This window comes from Myxine glutinosa, chromosome 2 (assembly GCF_964187855.1).
Source record: "Myxine glutinosa chromosome 2, kmMyxGlut1.1, whole genome shotgun sequence".
In the NCBI taxonomy this organism is placed as follows: Eukaryota; Metazoa; Chordata; class Myxini; order Myxiniformes; family Myxinidae; genus Myxine; species Myxine glutinosa.
Genome location: NC_136262.1, coordinates 166,908,550 through 166,932,716, shown reverse-complemented (window position 1 = coordinate 166,932,716; position 24,167 = coordinate 166,908,550). Strand labels below are relative to the sequence as shown.

Sequence of the window (24,167 nt, the reverse complement as noted above, 5' to 3'; positions counted from 1 at the left end):
TTTGCATAAGCTTGGCTCATTCCTTACATATAGTGCTACATTCAAATTTGTCTACACTATACAACCATCTTTTTGGATTTGGTACCATCTTAAAAAAGCATTTGGTACCATATTTAAAAACAATGGCCAAATGTTTCAGACTTACATTCGGCAAGTTAAGACGAAATGAATAAAAAGGTACAAGCATCCATATTCATTTATCTTGTAAATAATCAAACAACATACCAACAGAAAAATTGTTTATTGTCGACAAAGCATGAGAAGTACCACAAACAGTTCATCACAGCGTTTTGTTTGTTTAATTAAAAAAGTAAGATTTCACTGCATAGTAGGTGAGATTTCATTGGATATGGAAAGTAGTTTATTATGAAATGTAAATATAAGTTGCATTAAAATAAAATTCACAAAGCTAGCACAAAGCCAGCACAAAGCTCACACAAGGCCAGCACAAAGCCAGCACAAAGCCAGCACAAAGCCAGCACAAAGCCAGCACAAAGCCAGCACAAAGCCGGCACAAAGCCAGCACAAAGCCAGCACAAAGCCAGCACAAGGCCAGTACAAAGCCAGCACAAAGCCAGCACAAACCTAGCACAAAGCCAGCACAAAGCCAGCACAAAGCCAGCACAAGGCCAGCACAAAGCCAGCACAAAGCCAGCACAAACCTAGCACAAAGCCGGCACAAAGCCAGCACAAAGCCAGCACAAAGCCAGCACAAGGCCAGTACAAAGCCAGCACAAAGCCAGCACAAACCTAGCACAAAGCCAGCACAAAGCCAACACAAAGCCAACACAAAGCCAACACAAAGCCAACACAAAGCCAGCACAAACCTAGCACAAAGCCAGCACAAAGCCAACACAAAGCCAACACAAACCTAGCACAAAGCCAGCACAAACCTAGCACAAAGCCAACACAAAGCCAGCACAAACCTAGCACAAAGCCAGCACAAAGCCAGCACAAACCTAGCACAAAGCCAGCACAAAGCCGGCACAAAGCCAGCACAAAGCCAGCACAAAGCCAGCACAAAGCCAGCACAAAGCCAGCACAAAGCCAGCACAAACCTAGCACAAAGCCGGCACAAAGCCAGCACAAAGCCAGCACAAAGCCAGCACAAACCTAGCACAAAGCCGGCACAAAGCCAGCACAAAGCCAGCACAAAGCCAGCACAAAGCCAGCACAAACCTAGCACAAAGCCGGCACAAAGCCGGCACAAAGCCAGCACAAAGCCAGCACAAAGCCAGCACAAAGCCAGCACAAGGCCAGCACAAAGCCAGCACAAAGCCAGCACAAACCTAGCACAAAGCCAACACAAAGCCAACACAAAGCCGGCACAAAGCCAGCACAAAGCCGGCACAAAGCCAGCACAAAGCCAGCACAAAGCCAACACAAAGCCGGCACAAAGCCAGCACAAAGCCGGCACAAAGCCAGCACAAAGCCAGCACAAAGCCAGCACAAGGCCAGTACAAAGCCAGCACAAAGCCAGCACAAACCTAGCACAAAGCCAGCACAAAGCCAGCACAAAGCCAGCACAAGGCCAGCACAAAGCCAGCACAAAGCCAGCACAAACCTAGCACAAAGCCGGCACAAAGCCAGCACAAAGCCAGCACAAAGCCAGCACAAGGCCAGTACAAAGCCAGCACAAAGCCAGCACAAACCTAGCACAAAGCCAGCACAAAGCCAACACAAAGCCAACACAAAGCCAACACAAAGCCAGCACAAACCTAGCACAAAGCCAGCACAAAGCCAACACAAAGCCAACACAAAGCCAACACAAACCTAGCACAAAGCCAGCACAAACCTAGCACAAAGCCAACACAAAGCCAGCACAAACCTAGCACAAAGCCAGCACAAAGCCAGCACAAACCTAGCACAAAGCCGGCACAAAGCCGGCACAAAGCCAGCACAAAGCCAGCACAAAGCCAGCACAAAGCCAGCACAAAGCCAGCACAAACCTAGCACAAAGCCGGCACAAAGCCAGCACAAAGCCAGCACAAAGCCAGCACAAACCTAGCACAAAGCCGGCACAAAGCCAGCACAAAGCCAGCACAAAGCCAGCACAAAGCCAGCACAAACCTAGCACAAAGCCGGCACAAAGCCGGCACAAAGCCAGCACAAAGCCAGCACAAAGCCAGCACAAAGCCAGCACAAGGCCAGCACAAAGCCAGCACAAAGCCAGCACAAACCTAGCACAAAGCCAACACAAAGCCAACACAAAGCCAACACAAAGCCAGCACAAACCTAGCACAAAGCCAGCACAAAGCCAACACAAAGCCAACACAAAGCCAACACAAAGCCAGCACAAACCTAGCACAAAGCCAGCACAAACCTAGCACAAAGCCAACACAAAGCCAACACAAAGCCAGCACAAACCTAGCACAAAGCCAGCACAAAGCCAACACAAAGCCAACACAAAGCCAGCACAAACCTAGCACAAACCTAGCACAAAGCCAGCACAAAGCCAACACAAAGCCAACACAAAGCCAACACAAAGCCAACACAAAGCCAGCACAAACCTAGCACAAAGCCAGCACAAACCTAGCACAAAGCCAACACAAAGCCAACACAAAGCCAGCACAAACCTAGCACAAAGCCAACACAAAGCCAACACAAAGCCAGCACAAACCTAGCACAAAGCCAGCACAAAGCCAACACAAAGCCAACACAAAGCCAACACAAAGCCAGCACAAACCTAGCACAAAGCCAGCACAAACCTAGCACAAAGCCAACACAAAGCCAACAGAAAGCCAGCACAAACCTAGCACAAAGCCAACACAAAGCCAACACAAAGCCAGCACAAACTTAGCACAAAGCCAGCACAAAGCCAACACAAAGCCAACACAAAACCAGCACAAAGCCAACACAAAGCCAGCACAAAGCCAACACAAAGCCAGCACAAAGCCAGCACAAAGCCAGCACAAGGCCAGCACAAAGCCAGCACAAAGCCAGCACAAAGCCAGCACAAAGCCAACAACACAAAGCCAACACAAAGCCAGCACAAAGCCAGCACAAAGCCAACACAAAGCCAGCACAAAGCCAACACAAAGCCAACACAAAGCCAGCACAAAGCCAACACAAAGCCAGCACAAACCTAGCACAAAGCCAGCACAAAGCCAACACAAAGCCAACACAAAGCCAACACAAAGCCAGCACAAACCTAGCACAAAGCCAGCACAAAGCCAACACAAAGCCAACACAAAGCCAACACAAAGCCAGCACAAACCTAGCACAAAGCCAGCACAAACCTAGCACAAAGCCAGCACAAACCTAGCACAAAGCCAACACAAAGCCAGCACAAAGCCAGCACAAAGCCAGCACAAGGCCAGCACAAAGCCAACACAAAGCCAGCACAAAGCCAGCACAAAGCCGGCACAAAGCCAGCACAAAGCCAGCACAAAGCCAGCACAAAGCCAGCACAAGGCCAGCACAAAGCCAGCACAAAGCCAGCACAAACCTAGCACAAAGCCAGCACAAAGCCAGCACAAAGCCAACACAAAGCCAGCACAAGGCCAGCACAAAGCCAGCACAAAGCCAGCACAAAGCCAGCACAAGGTCAGCACAAAGCCGGCACAAAGCCAGCACAAAGCCAGCACAAACCTAGCACAAAGCCAACACAAAGCCAACACAAAGCCAACACAAAGCCAGCACAAACCTAGCACAAAGCCAACACAAAGCCAACACAAAGCCAACACAAAGCCAGCACAAACCTAGCACAAAGCCAACACAAAGCCAACACAAAGCCAACACAAAGCCAGCACAAAGCCAGCACAAGGCCAGCACAAAGCCAGCACAAAGCCGGCACAAAGCCAGCACAAAGCCAGCACAAACCTAGCACAAAGCCAACACAAAGCCAACACAAAGCCAACACAAAGCCAGCACAAACCTAGCACAAAGCCAACACAAAGCCAACACAAAGCCAACACAAAGCCAGCACAAACCTAGCACAAAGCCAACACAAAGCCAACAGAAAGCCAACACAAAGCCAGCACAAACCTAGCACAAAGCCAGCACAAAGCCAACACAAAGCCAACACAAAGCCAACACAAAGCCAGCACAAACCTAGCACAAAGCCAGCACAAACCTAGCACAAAGCCGGCACAAAGCCGGCACAAAGCCAGCACAAAGCCAGCACAAAGCCAGCACAAAGCCAGCACAAGGCCAGCACAAAGCCAGCACAAAGCCAGCACAAACCTAGCACAAAGCCAGCACAAACCTAGCACAAAGCCGGCACAAAGCCAGCACAAAGCCAGCACAAAGCCAGCACAAAGCCAGCACAAACCTAGCACAAAGCCAGCACAAAGCCAACACAAAGCCAACACAAAGCCAACACAAAGCCAGCACAAACCTAGCACAAAGCCAGCACAAAGCCAACACAAAGCCAACACAAAGCCAACACAAAGCCAGCACAAACCTAGCACAAAGCCAGCACAAAGCCAACACAACACAAAGCCAACACAAAGCCAGCACAAACCTAGCACAAAGCCAGCACAAACCTAGCACAAAGCCAACACAAAGCCAACACAAAGCCAGCACAAACCTAGCACAAAGCCAGCACAAAGCCAACACAAAGCCAACACAAAGCCAACACAAAACCAGCACAAAGCCAACACAAAGCCAGCACAAAGCCAACACAAAGCCAGCACAAAGCCAACACAAAGCCAGCACAAAGCCAGCACAAAGCCAACACAAAGCCAACACAAAGCCAGCACAAGGCCAGCACAAAGCCAGCACAAAGCCAGCACAAAGCCAGCACAAAGCCAACACAAAGCCAACACAAAGCCAACACAAAGCCAGCACAAAGCCAACACAAAGCCAGCACAAAGCCAACACAAAGCCAACACAAAGCCAACACAAAGCCAACACAAAGCCAGCACAAAGCCAACACAAAGCCAGCACAAAGCCAGCACAAAGCCAACACAAAGCCAACACAAAGCCAGCACAAAGCCAGCACAAAGCCAACACAAAGCCAACACAAAGCCAGCACAAAGCTAGCACAAAGCCAACACAAAGCCAACACAAAGCCAGCACAAATCTAGCACAAAGCCAGCACAAAGCCAACACAAACCTAGCACAAAGCCAGCACAAAGCCAACACAAAGCCAACACAAAGCCAGCACAAAGCCAACACAAAGCCAGCACAAAGCCAACACAAAGCCAGCACAAAGCCAACACAAAGCCAGCACAAAGCCAACACAAAGCCAGCACAAAGCCAGCACAAAGCCAACACAAAGCCAACACAAAGCCAGCACAAAGCCAACACAAAGCCAGCACAAAGCCAACACAAAGCCAGCACAAAGCCAGCACAAAGCCAACACAAAGCCAGCACAAAGCCAACACAAAGCCAACACAAAGCCAGCACAAAGCCAACACAAAGCCAGCACAAACCTAGCACAAAGCCAGCACAAAGCCAACACATAGCCAGCACAAAGCCAGCACAAAGCCAGCACAAAGCCAGCACAAAGCCAACACAAAGCCAACACAAAGCCAGCACAAAGCCAGCACAAAGCCAGCACAAAGCCAGCACAAAGCCAGCACAAAGCCAACACAAAGCCAGCACAAAGCCAGCACAAGGCCAGCACAAAGTCCACACAAAGCCAGCACAAGGTCAGCACAAAGTCAGCACAAAGCCAACACAAAGCCAACACAAAGCCAGCACAAAGCCAGCACAAAGCCAGCACAAAGCCAACACAAAGCCAGCACAAAGCCAGCACAAAGCCAGCACAAAGCCAGCACAAAGCCAGCACAAAGTCCACACAAAGCCAGCACAAGGTCAGCACAAAGTCAGCACAAAGCCAACACAAGGCCAGCACAAAGCTAGCACAAAGCCAACACAAAGCCAACACAAAGCCAGCACAAAGCCAACACAAAGCCAGCACAAAGCCAGCACAAAGCCAGCACAAAGCCAGCACAAAGCCAGCACAAAGCCGGCACAGAGCCAACACAAAGCCAGCACAAACCTAGCACAAAGCCAGCCCAAAGCCGGCACAGAGCCAACACAAAGCCAGCACAAAGCCAGGACAAACCTAGCACAAAGCCAGCCCAAAGCCGGCACAAAGCCAGCACAAAGCCGGCACAAAGCCAGCACAAGGCCAGCACAAAGCCAGCACAAAGCCAGCACAAAGCCAGCCCAAAGCCGGCACAAGGCCAGCACAAAGCCAGCACAAAGCCAGCACAAAGCCAGCACAAGGCCAGCACAAAGCCAGCACAAGGCCAGCACAAAGCCAGCACAAAGCCAACACAAAGCCAGCACAAGGTCAGCACAACGCTAGCAGTGTATTATCTTAAGGCAAGGCTTAAGGTATTATCTTAATTTTAGCTCTTTCACGAGCCTCGATTCAGTATACAAAAAAAAAAAGAAAAAAAAAAAGGCAACGATCAGGTTAACGGTTTGCCTCACAATGCAAAAGTTTTCTCTCACAATCTTGGAAAACCAAACAATGTCACGTTTTATGAAGATACTACAAAGGCCACTTTTAATGAAGTTCGAATAAGAACCTTTGCAGAATGCTTGTAACAGAAAAAAATATATATATATAAAAGTCACAGTAAAGGTAATTTTAAAAAGTTGATGAGTTTTTCAAAAATGAATTGAGTAACGGCATTAATAAATATATTAGAAACAAGGACAGTAAATAAGGTTTCCAATATTTAAGACATTGACAACTTCCTGCAAAGATAATCTTCTGCCACAAGTCAATTTTCAAGTTTGTTGTGAGTTGTAAAACAGGAAATAAAGAAATTGCCTTAAATTGCAACAGCTGCAATAGCAGAATTATTCAGAAATTTCAGCAGCAGTGCACTTCTTTTGCATCACAGACAAAATTCAAAACGTCAGAAGTATCTTTTTTGTACCCAACATCACACCTGTACACATTACTTGTCAATCGTACGATACACATTACTTGAACACCAACGCGTTCTTTAAACTTTCCGTACAATCATTTTATTATTGCAGTAATTTATTATTTTTATTCCATTCTCTTGATAGCACATCAATATGGCCAGCCAAAATAATAAATTATTCCCCCATGTGAGAGGGATTTAAATTGCCTTCACATTGCAAGAGCTAATTCTCCATAAATACAAATTGATGTCTTTCACCGACCGCTTCAGAGAAGTGCAATTCAATTGTTTTAAAAACAAAACACCATACTTGTAATGAAAATTGCATAAAATATCACTAATTATTCAACAACTTATAGTCTGTGTTATTAAAACTGCTGCCTATTAACCCTTACGCACTTGTAGCACAAGCTGTGTTTCTGGTACTCGTTCAGCTTTATGAACGAGCTGCACTATACTAATATGGCACTGAGATTATGTTCTTTGTTGCACATGTGATTAGTTGGCGAATCAGTGGTTTCACTTCCGTACCTCTGCTGTCTGTGGCTAAACCAGGCAGGGTAAGTTAACCTGATGGACCTTTTATATAGAGAATGTGGATTTAATGTTTCAGATTATGTATTTGAAGCCTGATGTTGGCTTAACAGTTAAGGTGGCTGGCTTGAGACCTCAGGGTCCTGAGTTTGAGGCCCTGTCATGCCGTTGAATTAACACCTAGTGGGTTGGCTCAGCCTGTCATCCCACTGAGGTCGGCAAAATGAGTACCCCCTTATTGGTAATGGGGGGCATTGAATCAGCGGCACAGCCACACCTCCCAGAAAATGATGCAGCCAGCAGCCACAGGATGCATACAAACCTCCACCACCAGATATGTATTTCATGACTTGTTGATCACATCACCAAAAGAGGACAGACTATGGAAACGGAAATGACATGAAAACACAAGGTACTTTCACAACTACTTTAAAAATAGAAACAAGCGTTACGCCTAGGTCCCCCGTCGGTGAAGTGATGCGAGTTGACAAAGTGGAAGACGCAAGGCGGCCATCTTGGATTTTGACGTGGTGACCCAATTTTCAATAGCGTTCTTCCTTATGCGTAGATACACCCACACACCAGATTAGAAGTTAGTAGTTCGTTTATTTTTGAAGATATTCCGCTCACAAAGTTCAGACATATATATGGTGGCGGCCATCTTGGATTTTGACGTGGCGACCCAATTTTCAATAGCGTTCTTCCTTATGCCTAGATACACCCACACACCAGATTAGACGTTGGTACTTCGCTTATTTTTAAAGATATTCCGCTCACAAGGTTCAGACATACATGGCATCAGACATACACGGCGGCGGCCATCTTGGATTTTGACGTGGGTTGCACCCACACACCAAATTAGAATGCGGTCCTTCGCTTACGCACGAACGCACGCACATACATACGGACGCAAAAACCAAAGTCCCCTTTTCGCTCCGTGGTGCGACGGGGGACAATAACCCAAGAACGGAGGCTCCACTGCTGCCTTTGAAGTGATATGTGCCATTAGGGTCACTCTTGCCTAAATAAGCGCAATCCCGTCTTATCATTAACCTCCGTACTCAGATTTGGCAGTTATTTACTTGACAAAAAACTATGCTCCTTCATGATACTCATTCAACATGATGCTACCATTTTCAATTAATCTCTGCTTTCACTTGCACGTTCGCTTGTCATTCCCTGATGCCTCGTTTGGTGGTTGGAGGCATGAGAGTCACACGAGTAGAAGTGTTCTGTAAGAAAAGGGCTACAAGTCAGTCGAGCACTCAATTAAAGGTCTGGATTCGGTGCACTTAGTTATCTGGCTATTGTCCTATGAGAATTAGATCCTTCAGTGAATGTACAGTGCAAGACAAGATCACATCCTAAAAATGTGAAGCATGCATTGCGTGAAGTACCAGAGCTTTTATTTAAATAAATAAATTACTTGCACAGTGTACAAGTTGGCATTGTAATGTGCACAGTAAAAAGTTTAGCTTTGTGCTCATCGATCGAACCATAAAAATATCCTCACAAAAATAAATGAAGCAATGAGTTTTGCAGCTTGTATTGTTTTTAATGCTCTGTGCAAATGTGTTTATATTCTGGTTGAAAAGGACACTCCATAACAAACATGTCAGTATAACCTAATGTTAAGTCGTTAGGCAAAAACATCGCTGTCTGAAATGACCGTGCAAATTAGCAACATAAATCAGTCTACAAATAATCATAGACAGGTTTACATTGCCAGAAATGGTTTGAATAACGTGTGTGACCACATTGATTTTTTTGTTTTTGTTTTTGTTTACTGAATCGAGGCTCGTGAAAGAGCTAACATTTACTTCACAAACAAATCAACCAGACAAACAAAATATATAAAAAGAGGGAGCGGAAGACAACATGGGGAGAGAAGGGGAAGCACACAAACACAACATTTGAGAGCAGTGAGATGTGTGGGCGGGAGAGGGCTTGGGGGGAGGAGGTGTGGGAAAGGGGGGGGGGGGGGTGGGAGAAGTATAAAACACAAGGACACCAAGGACTTCCAGGACAGAAGTTGGTATTTTAAAAAAGTGGAATTGGGGTGAAATTAGCGGGGGTAGAAAAGATCAAGGTTTTGGATGGGGGAAGATAAGAGATGGTGGTGAACAGCTGTTTTAAAGACCTGGAGGGTGGAGTGGGATTGAAGAGAGTGAGGGAGTTTGTTCCAGAGGCGGGAGAAAAGAGGAATGAAGGAGTGAAGGTGAGCAGAGAGTCTCGATTTTGGCAGTTTAACTATAAGAGGGTTGCAGGCAGATCTTGTGCGACCTGTAGGAATATTTGGGAGACAGAGCCCAGAGAGAGCTGGGGGGGGGGGGGGGGGGGAAGGCCAGAGAGAAGTCGGTAGAAGACGGAGAGACCACCAACCTGCCTGCGGTGAGTGGTGAGTGAGTGAGAGGCCCTTGGAGTTAGCTTCATCGCGGGAGATTCCAATGATTCTGAAGACCGTGCAAGACCGTGTCTGAAATGGTCTTGCATTCAAAAGAGGCTTGCACATACATGCTTGTCCATGCTTGATTCAATAGAGGCTTGCACATACATGCTTGTCCTTAATGTACCAGGATTCAATTTCATTGTTACCACCTCTGAATGCAGCCCAAGGAAATTGCTGCATCGTCAATCTCAAGAATTGAACTTATCTTTATCAAGTGCTGTCAGACCCCGACATTTGCAGGGGATATGTTCCTGGAAAATGCCACGAATATCGATTCCGCGAATGTTGGGGCATTGTTTCAATGGGAGAAGGGGGGATAGGTTCCAGGCGGTTTGTGATTCATAAGGGAAAAAAAAATTCCATGAAAAACTGCGAATACGCCCACGAAAAACAGCAAATACATGAAGCACAGGGCCGTGAATGTCGAAGCAAGTCAGAAAAACTACGAATATGTGCTATTATGTGCACAGCTCATGTGAAATGGTTTATGCTGGCTGGAAGTCGTTTTATGCTTAACGTGTGGAAGACGCTCTTCGAAGTGTCATGTGTGAAGCACAAGGCCACAAATCTAGAAGCGGATCGCATTTTATCAACCGCGAACATGCGGGGTCCGTGAATGTTGGGACTGCGAATGTCGAGGTGCGACAAGTACACAAATAATTATAGAGCAGGAACTAAAATGTACTTGTATCGCATACAATGGAAGCAAACACTAACACGATGATAAACAACTTTGTGTGACTACGTGTGAATGGTTTGAGGGGAAAAAAATGCATAGGGACACAACTTTTCGGAGTAATGTGTCGTTTTTTTGATGAGGCCCCCTTTCTTTGAAGTGGTCATGTTAACTCTATAAACAATGTTTTTTGGGATGCTATTTCTCCTGATGAAGTTCTTGAAAGGCTGTTTAACAGCCAGAAATTCACTGCATGGGTTGCCATTGGTTTCTGCAAGATGGGTTTCAGCACACCTCACACTTCCAACAGATCGATACAGTGGCTGCAACAGAAATTTAGTGATCAAATAAACTCTTGGAAGAACAGACGTTGAATGGGCGCCCCATTCTCCGGACCTCAACCCACCTGACATATTTTTGGGGTTACCTGAAGGATAGCGTGTACCAGAGGAGACAGACCTCAAGCTATCGACGACCTGAAAAATGCAATTACCGCCAACATCAAAGCTATTCCAGTTCAGAAATGCAGCCGAGTTATGGACAACTTCACCAGGAAGATCTGTTTGTGCCTGCTGCAGCAGGGCAGCCATTTAGAACATATTTTGTGAGCTGTCTTCTAAAATCACAAGTTTCATTTTTGTGTTACCCTCTTCTACATATTACAAACATTCTTATATATAGATTTCATATTGTTTCAATGGAAAATTCAAAAAGTATAGAAAGAACATTGGGTTGCGTTTTTTATGAAACACCCTGTACATGAAACAGGTCAAGTTGATATTTGGCAAGCTAGAAAGACAATGAGATACGAATACCAGCAGTTTTGCAGGTTATACGGCTAATTCATTCCCCACATTGAAATTGATCCTCACCTGTAATAGAGTGCCTGTTGGAGCAGTGTTGGCAAGGCGTGCCTGCAGTGCTGCAGCGACCAGCGCCACACGTTGAGACGAACATGGAGGAGGCACTGCAGGCCTCACTGGTACAACATAGAACTTTGGCTTTGGATGAGTTGGTGGGGGTGGTGCTGGCCTCTGAGGGCAGGGGATGGTGCGATTACCTGCTTGTCTTACTGATTTTAACTGAAAAGGAGGGGGAGGGAGAGGGACACAGAATTGTGTAGAAGCCAAAAATATTTTAATGGACAACACATGGTATAAGACTACAGAGAAAAGCATGTAACTTGTTATTCTGTGGTAGTGTTGTGCTCTTGTAGACAATTATCTTGATATATTTCTATCCTCTGTCTATCTATCTATGTATATACTGATCTGTCTATCTAACTATCTATATGATATATATATATATAATCGGGAGGTTAAATCAGACGCAGACGTAGCTTCAGGACGTCGATCTTTAATTTGACAAGCTTTCGACCAACAAAGGTCTTCTTCTTAGTCGTCCCCAAGTCCAACGGAACCCTCAAGATCTTGACCAAAAAGTTTAAAAAGGTACATTCCAATACAACAACAACAACAACAACAACAGGCATTTTAAGGCCATTTTCCCTGCAAGAGCGGGGGTTAGCCTTTTCAATAGGACATTCCAATAGGACGTCATTAATAGATATATATAAAACCAAAAACCACGGTCCGTCCATAAAGCCGTCCGTGAAGCGGTGAGGCGGTGAAGCCGTGTGCCGACATATCTATTAATGACGTCCTATTGGAATGTCCTATTGAAAAGGCTAACCCCCGCTCTTGCAGGGAAAATGGCCTTAAAATGCCTGTTGTTGTTGTTGTTGTTGTATTGGAATGTACCTTTTTTAACTTTTTGACCCTTCAGACTGCTGAGACCTCTTTGACCTTTGAAGATCCTTTAAGACCCTCAAGATCTCTAATACCCTTAAGAACCCCAAAACCCTTAAGACCTTTTAAGTCCCCTAAGATCATTCAAACCCCAAATACACTTTAAGACACCAAAGATCCATAAGACCTTTAAGTTCCCAAAGACCCTCAAGACCCAGAGGACACTGAAGTCCAAAAGACCCCAAAGACCTCTTCAGATACAAAATACCCTTTAGACCTGTAAGACCTTTCTGCCCCCAAAGACCCTTAAGATCCCTAAGACCCAAAAATATCCCAAAGATCCCATAGACCTGACCCCAAAGTCCTGAAGACCCTTAATACCCCTAAGACCCAGAAGGTCCTTTAGACCCCAAGATCCTTAAGAACCTCAAGAACCCTTTTACTTTTAAGACCCTTTCAATACTATAGATACCTTTAGATTCCTTCACCCTTTCAACCTTTAGACCCCAAGAACATTTAGACTTTTACACCCTTTAAATCCCTTTAGACCTCTTTGACCTTAACACCATTCAGACCCCTTACACCCTTCAGAAAAATTCGACAGCTTGGACCCTTGACCATTTCGAGTTTTAGACCACTTGGGCGTTTTTAAGATTAAAAATAAATAATATCAGCATCACGAGCCGATCCACGCTAGTCTATTAGCTATCTATTAAATATATAAATGCAGGTTGCCTGATTGTGTTTGAAAAATAAATGGGATTTAACAAGGAACATATTTAGCATGGTTCCAGCAGTTGACAAGATTACTTTTGAAGTGATGAAAACATTGATAAAAATTTCATTTGAGAATAGGAGAGGTCTCTTGAAATGTTTAAATCTCGTTTTTAAATATCATTCAACTTTTGCATATTCGTAAATTACAGTTTAGTTATCAGAAGGCATGGTTTGAAGAGGAAGAGAATCGCAAAGAAATACTAATGCGTAGACATTTTAATTTAAAAAAAATTTTTTGGTGTGTTTAACAGTATTGCAAAAAGAGCAGTGGAAAGGAGAGCAGAATACTCAAAATGAAAAAAATTAATATTGCATGGGTATCTAAATTCAGGTGAATATGAAAAGCAGAATGGTTGGATCAGGTATGTAGGAGAAAGTTTACTGTCATTTTGTATAGTATTCAGATTATGAGGTTATCAGTTGGTCGTTTAACTTTTTAAAGAATATATTTGCTTGTTTTTGAACAACCAAAACCCATTTGGTACTCCATCTCCTTTCTGGCTTTTCCCTAATCAGTTTTCTTTCTTTTTTTATCCCCACATTCTTTTTTTTAGTGTGATGCACATGTGCCTGAGTGTCTGTTTTGTGGGAAAGCATGAGAGTTATACAAACATGCCGAAGTATAACAGGATAAATTGTATTTTTCTGTCTTTGGTTTGGGAGTGTTTTCCTCCAAAAAAAATTTTTTTTTTTTATTTGGATTTGAAAAAATTGCTCTATTGTGCCAGAGCCTTTGTAGCTATGTGAAAGGTGATATAAAATGATCCCCGATGAGTGTGTGTGTGTTTGTGTGTGTTATACAGGGTGTTCCAAAAAGACCTGGACAACTTTGGTTGTTAATCTATTGAGTACCACAAATGATGCAACGATACCCTTTGTTTAATATGATACAGAAACTCAATAGTTTTCTTCATTTTCAGGTCTGATGGTTTAATGTAAAAGAAAATGGCAACTTCACAGGAGAAAGCTCAATCCGTCAAATGGTTCATCGAGGCGAGTTCATCAAGACACGCAAGTTCAGCGTAATTTCCATACAAGGTATGAAACGAATCCACCATCATGGACTAATATCAGAGAGTGGGAAAAGAGATTTAAGGAGACTGGAAGTTGTTAGAAACAGAAAAGTACCGATCGACCAAGCACAAGTGCAGCAGACGTTGAACGAGTGCGTGAAACATTTCAAAAAAGTCCCAGAAAATCAAACCGACATGCATCCAGAGAACTGGGACTACCAATCACCACTGTGCACAGTATTTGCATCCAGAGAACTGGGACTAACAACTACCACTGTACACGATTTTACATAAAAGAACTGAAGCGTTATGCCGATAAGGTGCAAATTCTGCAGGAACTCCAACCAAATGACAGACCCAAACGCAAGGTGTTTGCCCTTGGAAATGCTCAGTCACAGAGAGGATGACGAAGATTACCTGAAAAAGGCCATGTTCACAGATGAAGCTTGCTTTCATGTATCAGGGAAGGTCAACTGGCACAATGTGAGGATCTGGGGCTCTGGAAACTCACACGTGGTTATTGAACACATACGTGACAGTCCAAAGGTCAATGTGTGATGTGGCCTTCTCCATGACCGCTCGGTGAGTCTGCTTTTTCTTTGTGAAGATTTATAAGACCTCAACAATTTCCATGAACATGTTGGAAGGATTTGCCTTCCCACAGATTGAAGGCATGCAACCCGATATCGTTTTTCAACAGGACGGCGCTCCCCCTCATTGGGCCTTAGTCTTTCGAGCTGGCCTGAATGAAAATTTTCCAGGTCGCTGGTTTGGCCAAGACGGACCAACCGCCTGACGCCCACAATCACCAGACATAACCCCACTTAATTTCTTTCTGTGGGGGTTTGTGAACGATGTTGTCTACAACACCAAGGTGGCAAACCTGCAGGATCTTCGTTCTCGGATCACATCTGCATGCACACCGGTGGACGCAAACATGCTGATCTGAACATGGCAATAACTCGTATACCTGAATTAGGCGACAAGCGAAGCTCACATTGAAGTGTTTTGATGGTTATTGATGGTTTTGATGGAGTTCCTGTGTCATATAAACCAAAGGGTATCATTGTATCATTTGTGGATCGAAATATATTAACAACCAAAGTTGTCCGGGTCTTTTTGGAACACCCTGCCATGTATTTTCCTTAGTGGGTATAGGGAAGTTTTTTAGGCACACACATAAAAATAGAAAAAAAGAACAAGTTGATTTCTTTAAAATGCCAACAGGAACATCATCGGGCAATGCCCGGTACTCCTCCTGGTATTAGATAACTCTTGAACTGTCCTCTTCACTTTCCTTGCCTATCCTGCCTCTCTTTCATCTATTGCCCTCCATGTTGTCTTTGTGACCTTACCTCTATGGCTTCTGCAGGCTTGTGGTGCTTCGTACTTGATTCAGATAATAGTGGACCCACATGTCCAATAACACCACACACTTCCTTTGTACTTGCACTGTACATACATCAGTAACAACAGAATGACGAGAGATCATGAGATGAGATATACCATATGTTTTACAGAGCGCACATGATGTTGATGCAGTTTCTTGGCAAGGGTTATGTTGAAAGGTTTGCCGTTGTCTTCCCAGCAGTCAATCAAGGTATGAATTTGGAACCATATGCTATTCACTTCAAACAGTATGTTCTCATGAGTACAAGCACTCAGCATGTTCTCCAACTAGTATAAACTCATAGCATTACACCACGTTTGGAGTGTAAGCATATAGCGTGCATGCACAGTATTGAATTGATGCGGATAGTAATAGACAAAGTACATGTGACATTCCCATGTAGCCTGTTATATGGTACCTCTTACCTCAGAAGACTCACAAGTAGTCCGTGGGCAGAGAGGCTCATAAGGCTTTAATGATTGAGTTACGTCATCCACATTGGGGATTTCCTCATTCTTGGCAGGTGTATTAATTATTTTCCCTTTTCTAATTTTAGTAATATTCCCATCCAGATATACAGGGTGAGTCAAAAGAAGCGCCCGATTTCTGTTTATTTGTGTGTGTATATATATATATATATATTTCTGTCAGTTGATTGTTTGTTTGCCATTTGTATTACAGTGTACAAGAAGGTATAAATAAATGAATGACATGTTTATCTAACCATTTATTCGGGGGAAAATTATTACGGAAGTGTACCAAGCTGTTTTACTTGCAATTTTCAAAGTGCCCTCCCTCGTGATCGATGCACAATTGCAGCTGAGCAGGCACAGAGTGGCACACACGCTTGCAGAGTTCGATATCAATTTCCTCAAACTTTGCAGTGATTTGAGCCTTCAATTCCTGAATGGTACGAGGCTTTTCACGATAAACAAGGTCTTTCAATTGCCCAAATCGGAAAACAGAAATCGGGCGCGGGCGCTACTTTTGATTGCAAGCAAAACAGCTTGGTACACTTCCGTAATAATTTTCCCCCGAATAAATGGTTAGATAAACATGTCGTTCATTTATTTCTACCTTCTTGTACACTGTAATACAAATGGCAAACAAACAATCAACTGACAGAAATATATATATATATATATATATATATATATATATATATATATATATATATATATATATATATATATATATATATATATATATATATATATATATATATATACATATATATATATATATATATATATATATATATATATATATATATATATATATATAAACAGAAATCGGGCACTACTTTTGACTCACCCTGCACATTTAATAATGGTAATTACTTGGTATTCATTATCCATTTGTTGAATCATAACCAGGAGTATTTTTTTGGAGAGCAATGAGACCTGTAACCACCTTTCCACATTACATTAAAAGTAAAAACGAAAGTACTTGCAGGAATTTGGATGACTGCAATAAAAGGAACCTCCTCCCCCCCCCTCCCCCCCTCCCAACCCCTTCCCCTACCCGACCCGAGTGGGCTGCCGGGAATCTCTATAGATTGTACGGGAACAACCCCTGGGTGCTCCTTGATCCAGAATCAAAAAATCTAAGACTGAGTGATCCTGTGGGCCATCGAATAGGCTGTATCGGCTTTCAGAGCAACCAGTTGGTGAGTAAGGGACGAGTAGGGATCCGAAGTTTCAGGTGATGACCCACACTCCCCACCTCCCTTCCCACCCCCGCTCTCTCCTCCTCTGGGAGCCTCCATGATCCAAAATGATCTAGCGAGTAGAAGGGCTGTTTCGGGTTTCAGAGCAATTGGTTGGTAAATAAAAGATGAGTAGGGTTCCAAAGTTTGAGGGTTAACCCCTACTGGGAGCCCCTATGATCCAGAATTAAAAGATTAATAAAACATTAAAAATATTGTCACCCGTCCAGGCCAATTAACACCGACGCTGGACAGATGGACCAAACTGGCTTTAACTCCCCTCAGACTGCGTCAATTATGTCACCTTTACGCGCTGCGGTTGTGAGGAGAAAGACGAAAACCTTAGTTCTTGTATATCCAATGGGTTTCTTCCCAAACACAAACGAAACAGTGAAGATTGACCCAGCAGAGGAATATGACGGTGGGTTGGGAGGGAAGGAAGGGAATGCAATCAATAAATAATTATATACAATGAACTAAACATCTATGGCACCACACACTGGATTCAAGCACATACAGGAGTGGGGGTGGGAGGTGGGGGAGGTTATGAGGTGGAAAAGAAAACCCGAGTGAGGCCTTAGCTGCTGGTGGACGAGCAGGTCCACAGGCAGGATAGACGAATAGGCAATGAGGCAGGCAACGAAATGGGTGAACAGACACGACAAAACGGGGAGCTGACGAGAAGCAGGCAAACGGGCCGGGAACAGGGAGAAGACAGGATGATGAACCAGTGCCAGGCAGGCACGAACAGGCCAGCCAACCACCAAGTCAGTTTTCCTCAGTCAAGCAAAACCTCCACATCCTCTTGCGCCAAACCCAACTCTCTTCTGAGGACCCAAAATTCCACCCTCTCGGAGACAACAAAAACTCTGCCCAACGCCACCCCTCTCTCAATACACCTCCTTCTTGCTCTTTCCAATAATGCCATTCCTCCAAACTCCTCCCACCTTTCTCAGGCCTCATACAGGTCCCTTCTCGGTGGGGGGGGGGGGGGGTTGGTGGGGGGTGATTTCAGGAGGTTTTACACACGTTTCCTTCACTTTAAACCATAGCAATGTAATACAATGCACCACCCTCCATATGATGCACGCTTAAACGGACAATCCTTAAGCTACATGTCTCTGCTTATTACATTGAGATTGGCTATCTACTCACACAAGGACCATACTACTCTATACACTTATACGTATCTGTCCTATAGCAATGTCTAAACCCTTCACCCCAACCCCCACAAATGTAACAATATGTGTGAACATCAATAAAAAATGAATTGCAGTCTCTCCTACTCTGCTCCTACTCCTCCAATATGGTAGTGGTGGAAGACAATGTGGTAGGAGGCACATCCTGCTGCAAAACGAATGTGGGGTAAACCATGCTGATTGGCTCACAGCCTGTGCGTACAGCATAAACAATGGTGGTGGGTGCGTTTACTCAGAGCGCTGCATGTTATGGATTTATTTATTTATTTTAAGTAAAAATTTTCTCCAGCCCAAAGAGCTCTATAACAAATCAGCATTTTATGTGGCAGCGTTGAGGTGTGCAGTCATCCTGGATTTTGGAAATTTAACCATCATAGGATTACAAGAAGACCATGTGTATCCTGGAGTCATTGGGGAGGGTCACAGGACTGGGAGATCATAGAGCGAGCTCGATCAGAGTAGATCCAGAAAAAAGCGGAGAGGCCACCAACCTGTCTGCGATGTGAGAGCAGCATCAATTGTGCTTTGGCCTCATCATGGGAGATTCCAATAATTTTGAGAGACTTAGATTGCACAGAATCCATTGCTTATAACTCTGAAAGATATGTGTGCTTTAATAAAAGTAATTTCCAAAGTTCTGTGAAGGTGTGAGGGTAGGGGGCATAAATAATAATAATAATAATGCATTTATTTTATATAGCGCTTTTCAGGAAGCCCAAAGACGCTTAAGGCAGAAGAACGTACATTTGAGATAGGGTGCCAATTCGCCGTCGCCAGTAGTGGAAGCAGATCACAGCGAGTAGAACTATCAATAAGGCTCCACATATGGCTCCGATGAACAGAGCTGCAGGTGTACAGACACAAAACGAATGATTAAAAAAACACACACACACACACACACACACACACACACACACACGTGCATGTATGTATGTATGTATATGTATAATTTATATATATATATATATATATATATATATATATATATATATATATATATATATATTACCAATAAAAGGCAGTGTGTATGTGTGTGTATGTGTGGCCTCACAGGCCTCCATAACTCCAAAGCCATGAAACCGAGCAGCCCCAAACTTTGCATGCATAGCCTACTAAGGGAACTCCAAGGTATTACATGAATGAAAACTGGATGTTTGGGTGTCTTTGTAAAAATCATCGATGCCATCAGGCTTACCTTTGGTCAGCCTGCATTCAGGTTGCTCTGTTTGGGGTCTTAGTTTAACAGGCTTACCTATGGCCAGTCTGCATTCGGTGTCCTTGGGGTTTTATTTCCATCATTTTATCTGCTCATCTCAAGTATGTATTGCCTCAGAACAGGTGAGTTTTTGTACAATAAAGCTTCATATCTACGAATGGTAATATAGCTGATCTTCATACCTACGAATCGCTGTATTCCTGCATACATCGCAATGCTTATAAACGCCAGTGTTTATGCCTTCCTTTAATTCCCGCAAAGATCGAGAATCATCTCTTTACCTGAACTGAATTTCAAAATTTTAACTCCGGAATTGACCTCAGCAGCCGTTCCGACTATTAAAAAGTGTTTATTTGACAAAATCAGACATTGTGGGACACTCCAGGAATCTCAACAGTATTGTGGGATTGTTTAGGCTGCTTGGCGAGCGCTCTACAAGCAGCTTTGTAATGGAACACCCTGCGAGATGGAATATCCCTGCTCCCTCTTCAGATTGAGTCTATTTCACTTATTAACATCCTTTAAAAAGTAAATAGTACATATATCAACTAACGAATGTCTCCATGTCTCTCGGTCCCTGCTCTCAAATGTTGTGTTTGTGTCCTTCCCCCTCTCTCCCCATCTTGTCTACCGCTCCCGATGTTATATGTTTTTGTGTCGGTTTGTCTTTCTGTGTGATTAATGTTCGCTCTTTCACGAGCCTCGATCTTGTATTTAAAAAAACAACAAAAAAAACAAAAACGAAGGCAGCCTCTTCCCCACCCCTCCTCCCAGCGGTTCTTCGCCTTTGTTGTGCTATTTTATTTTCTCCTTTGTTGTGAGATCTGCTTTCATTATATGGCCCGTCACTTCTACATGAATATACACATATAAATATGACGTCCCTCAACCTCGTGTTGGAATTCCAGCACGTTGGTTCGAGCTGTGAATTTCAAACTCAACAAGAAACTTTTTATTCAAACTCAGAAAACATTAAGGAGAAACAATTGCTTCTGTCTTTTTATTCTTCTTCAAACTTGGCCCCGATGTGCCTGTGTTGGAGTGACGTGCGGTGGTTCGGTGCCTCATCTGCCAAAAATGTTGTGCTATTTTATTTTCCCCTTTTTTGTGCGATCTGCTTTCATTATATGACCCGTCACTTTCACCTCAATACATACATAACAAGTACAAAAAGTTTTAATTAAAACAAAAGCCGCGTCGATGTTACACAATGCCTAGATGCAGCTGTGCCTATAACGTCGATGTTATAGGCACAGGACATTCCTATTGATTCGATTACTTGATGTTATTTTTGTGCAAAGTGAAAATATATCTCGGCAATTTCCCGTGTGTGGCGACGAATTTTTAATATATCTCGGCATTTTCCTGTCTGTTATTTCAGGCGGTGTATGACTGACCATGCCGCGATTTAAAAAAATATATATCTCGGCAATTTCCCGTATGTGGCGACACGTGAACGAAGCTATGCTCCTCTCTCCACATTATTGTGACGACGTATAAATTAAATATTTCATCGTGACGATTGTCATCAAATGGACGAATTTTTAATATATCTCGGCATTTTCCCGTCTGTTATTTCGGGCGGTGTATGACTGACCATGCCGCGATTAAAAAAATAAATATCTCAATGGACTTGAAGTTACAGGCCTTTGAGAATTCATTTCGTTCTATAAAGGGCAACTTTCATCGGATTTTCTTCAAGTTTTTTTTCAACCGAGTCTAAAACTATGTTAGCGACTGTGAAAAATGAAATGATATATCGAATTTGATTTGAAATAAAACTGTGTGAGAGAGGAAGACACCACGGGCCTACAAAACAGGCCTCAAAGCTATGCGAGTTAATAAAATGGTGGATATTTGTTTATATGAAGCCTCTCCCACAATGGGTGGAGCTATGGTTCCCAGAATGGGTGGAGCTTTGAGGTTTTGTCTTCTCTGCAAGAACAAGAAGAAGAAGAAGAAGAAGAAGAAGAACAGCAGAGGGCACTCTATGACCAGCGTCTTGCGACGCGGCTAAAAATGAACGTTCATCGACCTTGTGTTGGAGTTCTGCCATGTTGGTTTGAGATTTCAAATGGATCAACTGACATTTTGAGCTTCGTTTGACTTGATGATGTACAGTGCATTCAGAAAGTATTACAACACGCTGTTTTTCTTCCTATTTAAAAGGCTCCTTTCAATTTCAATTTCCAATTTCCTCTTCAACTCATTCCATTTCAAAAAAATATTCATTCTCTTATAATTATTTCTCACTACATGCTCTAAATTCTCATTTATTCCACCCCTCCTCCATCGTTCTTAAACAGATCACGAATTTGAAAATCACAATAAACCCAATTTGTCATAAATATTCATCTTTCATTAATCATCCACTATATAAACACCCCCCTTGCCCCTCCCCTCCAAATCTCCCCCTTGCCCCTCCCCTCCAAATCTCCCCCCTTGCCCCTCCCCTCCAAATCTCCCCCCTTGCCCCTCCCCTCCAAATCTCCCCCCTTGCCCCTCCCCTCCAAATCTCCCCCCTTGCCCCTCCACTCCTAAACTCCCCCCTTGCCCCTCCCCTCCTAAACTCCCCCCTTGCCCCTCCCCTCCTAAACTCCCCCCTTGCCCCTCCCCTCCAAATCTCCCCCCTTGCCCCTCCCCTCCTAAACTCCCCCTTGCCCCTCCCATTCGAAACTCCCCCCCCCCCCCAACCCCTCCCATTCAAATCTCCCTCCCAACCATCCCTCCCAAATGCTCCCTCCTCCCACCTCCTTCTTAAAGCTGCCTCCTCCCCACTTCGTCTCCCTTCTATCTCATACCTCCACCTCCCTCAACCTTCTACTTTCCTGTGACCCCCCCCCCCCCCCTCAAACAACTCCTCACCGTGCCTCATCCCATCACTATCAAACCTTTCATCCTCCTCATCCTTCCCTTTCTTGTAACTCTTCTGTAATCTCTGACGCACTATCAACTGCTCTCCCTACCCCCCCCCCTCATCCTTCATCTGACCCTACCCCTCCCGTCCCCTGTCCTGCACCTGATGCTCCCCCTCTCTCCTCATTAACGGTATGGACCTCAAACATCCGGGCCCTTCGCTCAATTCTGATTGATCTCTCCATTCAGGTTGCTTCTGACAATCCAGACTTGATCTGCTCAACAGAAACTTTCCTCCTTCAAGACGTCTCTGATTCCTTAATATCTCTTCCTGGTTACTCCCTCCTCCGGTATGATAGACCTGAGCCTCGTCCTGGTGGTGGGGTGGCTATCTTTATCAAAAACTCTCTTCCTCATTCTCCTTGCACTGCCCTCTCTCCACCCCACCCCCAGGAGTACCTCTGGCTACAGCTTCCTCTCCGCTCCCACCTTTTGTTCATATGTGTTCGGTACCATCCTCCAAACAGTGATGACTCCGTTTACATTTCGCTGTCGGACAACATGGACCAACTTCTATCAACTCATCCAAACACTCTTTTCCTCATATGTGGCGACTTCAACTGTCATCATGCCAGCTGGCTGGGTGTGGGTTCCTCTGTCACCAGCCATGGCACCTCAGCAAAGGACTTCCGCGACTCATTAGGACTGACACAATCTGTCAATTTCCCGACCCGAATCGCAGTCAATGGAGTATCTTCTCTTCTGGACTTGGTTATGACAAACTTCCCTGCAAAGGTCTGCTGCTCTTCTTCTGCTCCAATCGGTTCTTCTGATCATGTGCTTGTTAAAGTGGACATCTCTCTGGCCATTCTCAGAGAGCCTCCTCAGCGGCGACGAGTCTGGCATTTCACTCAGGCTGACTGGCACGGGCTGCAAGCAGCCATCAATCATCTGGATTGGTCTTCCATCTCCACTGCCTCTGACATCAATTCTTCCTGGGAATTCTTCCAAAGTAAACTGCCCTCTCTCATGCACAGATTTATCCCATCTCGTCTTCAGTTGTCTTACCCTTCTTCCCGTCGATAGTACACTGAATCTTGTGGTGAGGCAGTTACCCTGAAACAACTTGCCTTTGCCTCTTGGAAGGCAAATCCAACTGTAGGCAATCTCAGTTCCTTCCACCAAGCTCGGAACAAGTGTGTGTCTACCCTCAGGAGTGCCAGGAAGCACCATCTCTTCAGAATCAAGATTGAACTCTCAAACCTGTCTCCTTCCTCCAAATCCTGGTGGCGTCTCGTCAAATCCGTTTCTGGTGTTTATTCCCCCTCCATCCCCTCCCTTACCTCAAATGTCCACACAGTTGACACCGCAGGTGACAAAGCCGAATGCCTCAACTCTGTGTTTGCCTCCAAATCTTGTGTCCCAAACCCATCTCTCTGTTCCCACCTTTCCCAGTCGAACCCAAATGCTCCTGGACTCTGTGTCCTTCTCTCCTGACAAGGTGGAGAAGTTTTTGTCAAACCTCCACTCTGATTCTGCAACTGGACCAGATGGCATCAGCCCACGGGTCCTAAAATCCTGCTCTGCCGCTCTATGTCACCATCTCTCTGTTCTTTTCACCCTCTCTTTTGCTCAAGGTCATCTGCCAGCATCTTGGAAATCAGCAAACATTAACGCTTTACACAAAAAGGTGCAAAAACAGATCCTTGCAACTACAGACCAATCAGCCTGCTTCCAATTATCAGCAAAGTCATGGAATCCATCA

General features: G+C 44.4%; 1 protein-coding gene across 1 annotated transcript in view; it reads right to left on the bottom strand.

Moving 5' to 3' along the window:
- Nucleotides 1–8,052: 8,052 nt before the first annotated feature.
- LOC137421090 (zinc metalloproteinase-disintegrin-like jararhagin) overlaps nucleotides 8,053–24,167 on the bottom strand; it is a 299,776-nt gene continuing 283,661 nt past the window's right edge. Inside the window, exons 19-22 of the mRNA XM_068106802.2 lie at nucleotides 19,075–19,174; nucleotides 15,389–15,485; nucleotides 11,368–11,577; nucleotides 8,053–8,602 (exon numbers count right to left, since the gene is read on the bottom strand). Of these exons, the coding sequence (XP_067962903.2) occupies nucleotides 8,543–8,602; nucleotides 11,368–11,577; nucleotides 15,389–15,485; nucleotides 19,075–19,174 (467 nt within the window). The 3' untranslated portion in view covers nucleotides 8,053–8,542. The remainder of the gene's footprint in view (nucleotides 8,603–11,367; nucleotides 11,578–15,388; nucleotides 15,486–19,074; nucleotides 19,175–24,167) is intronic.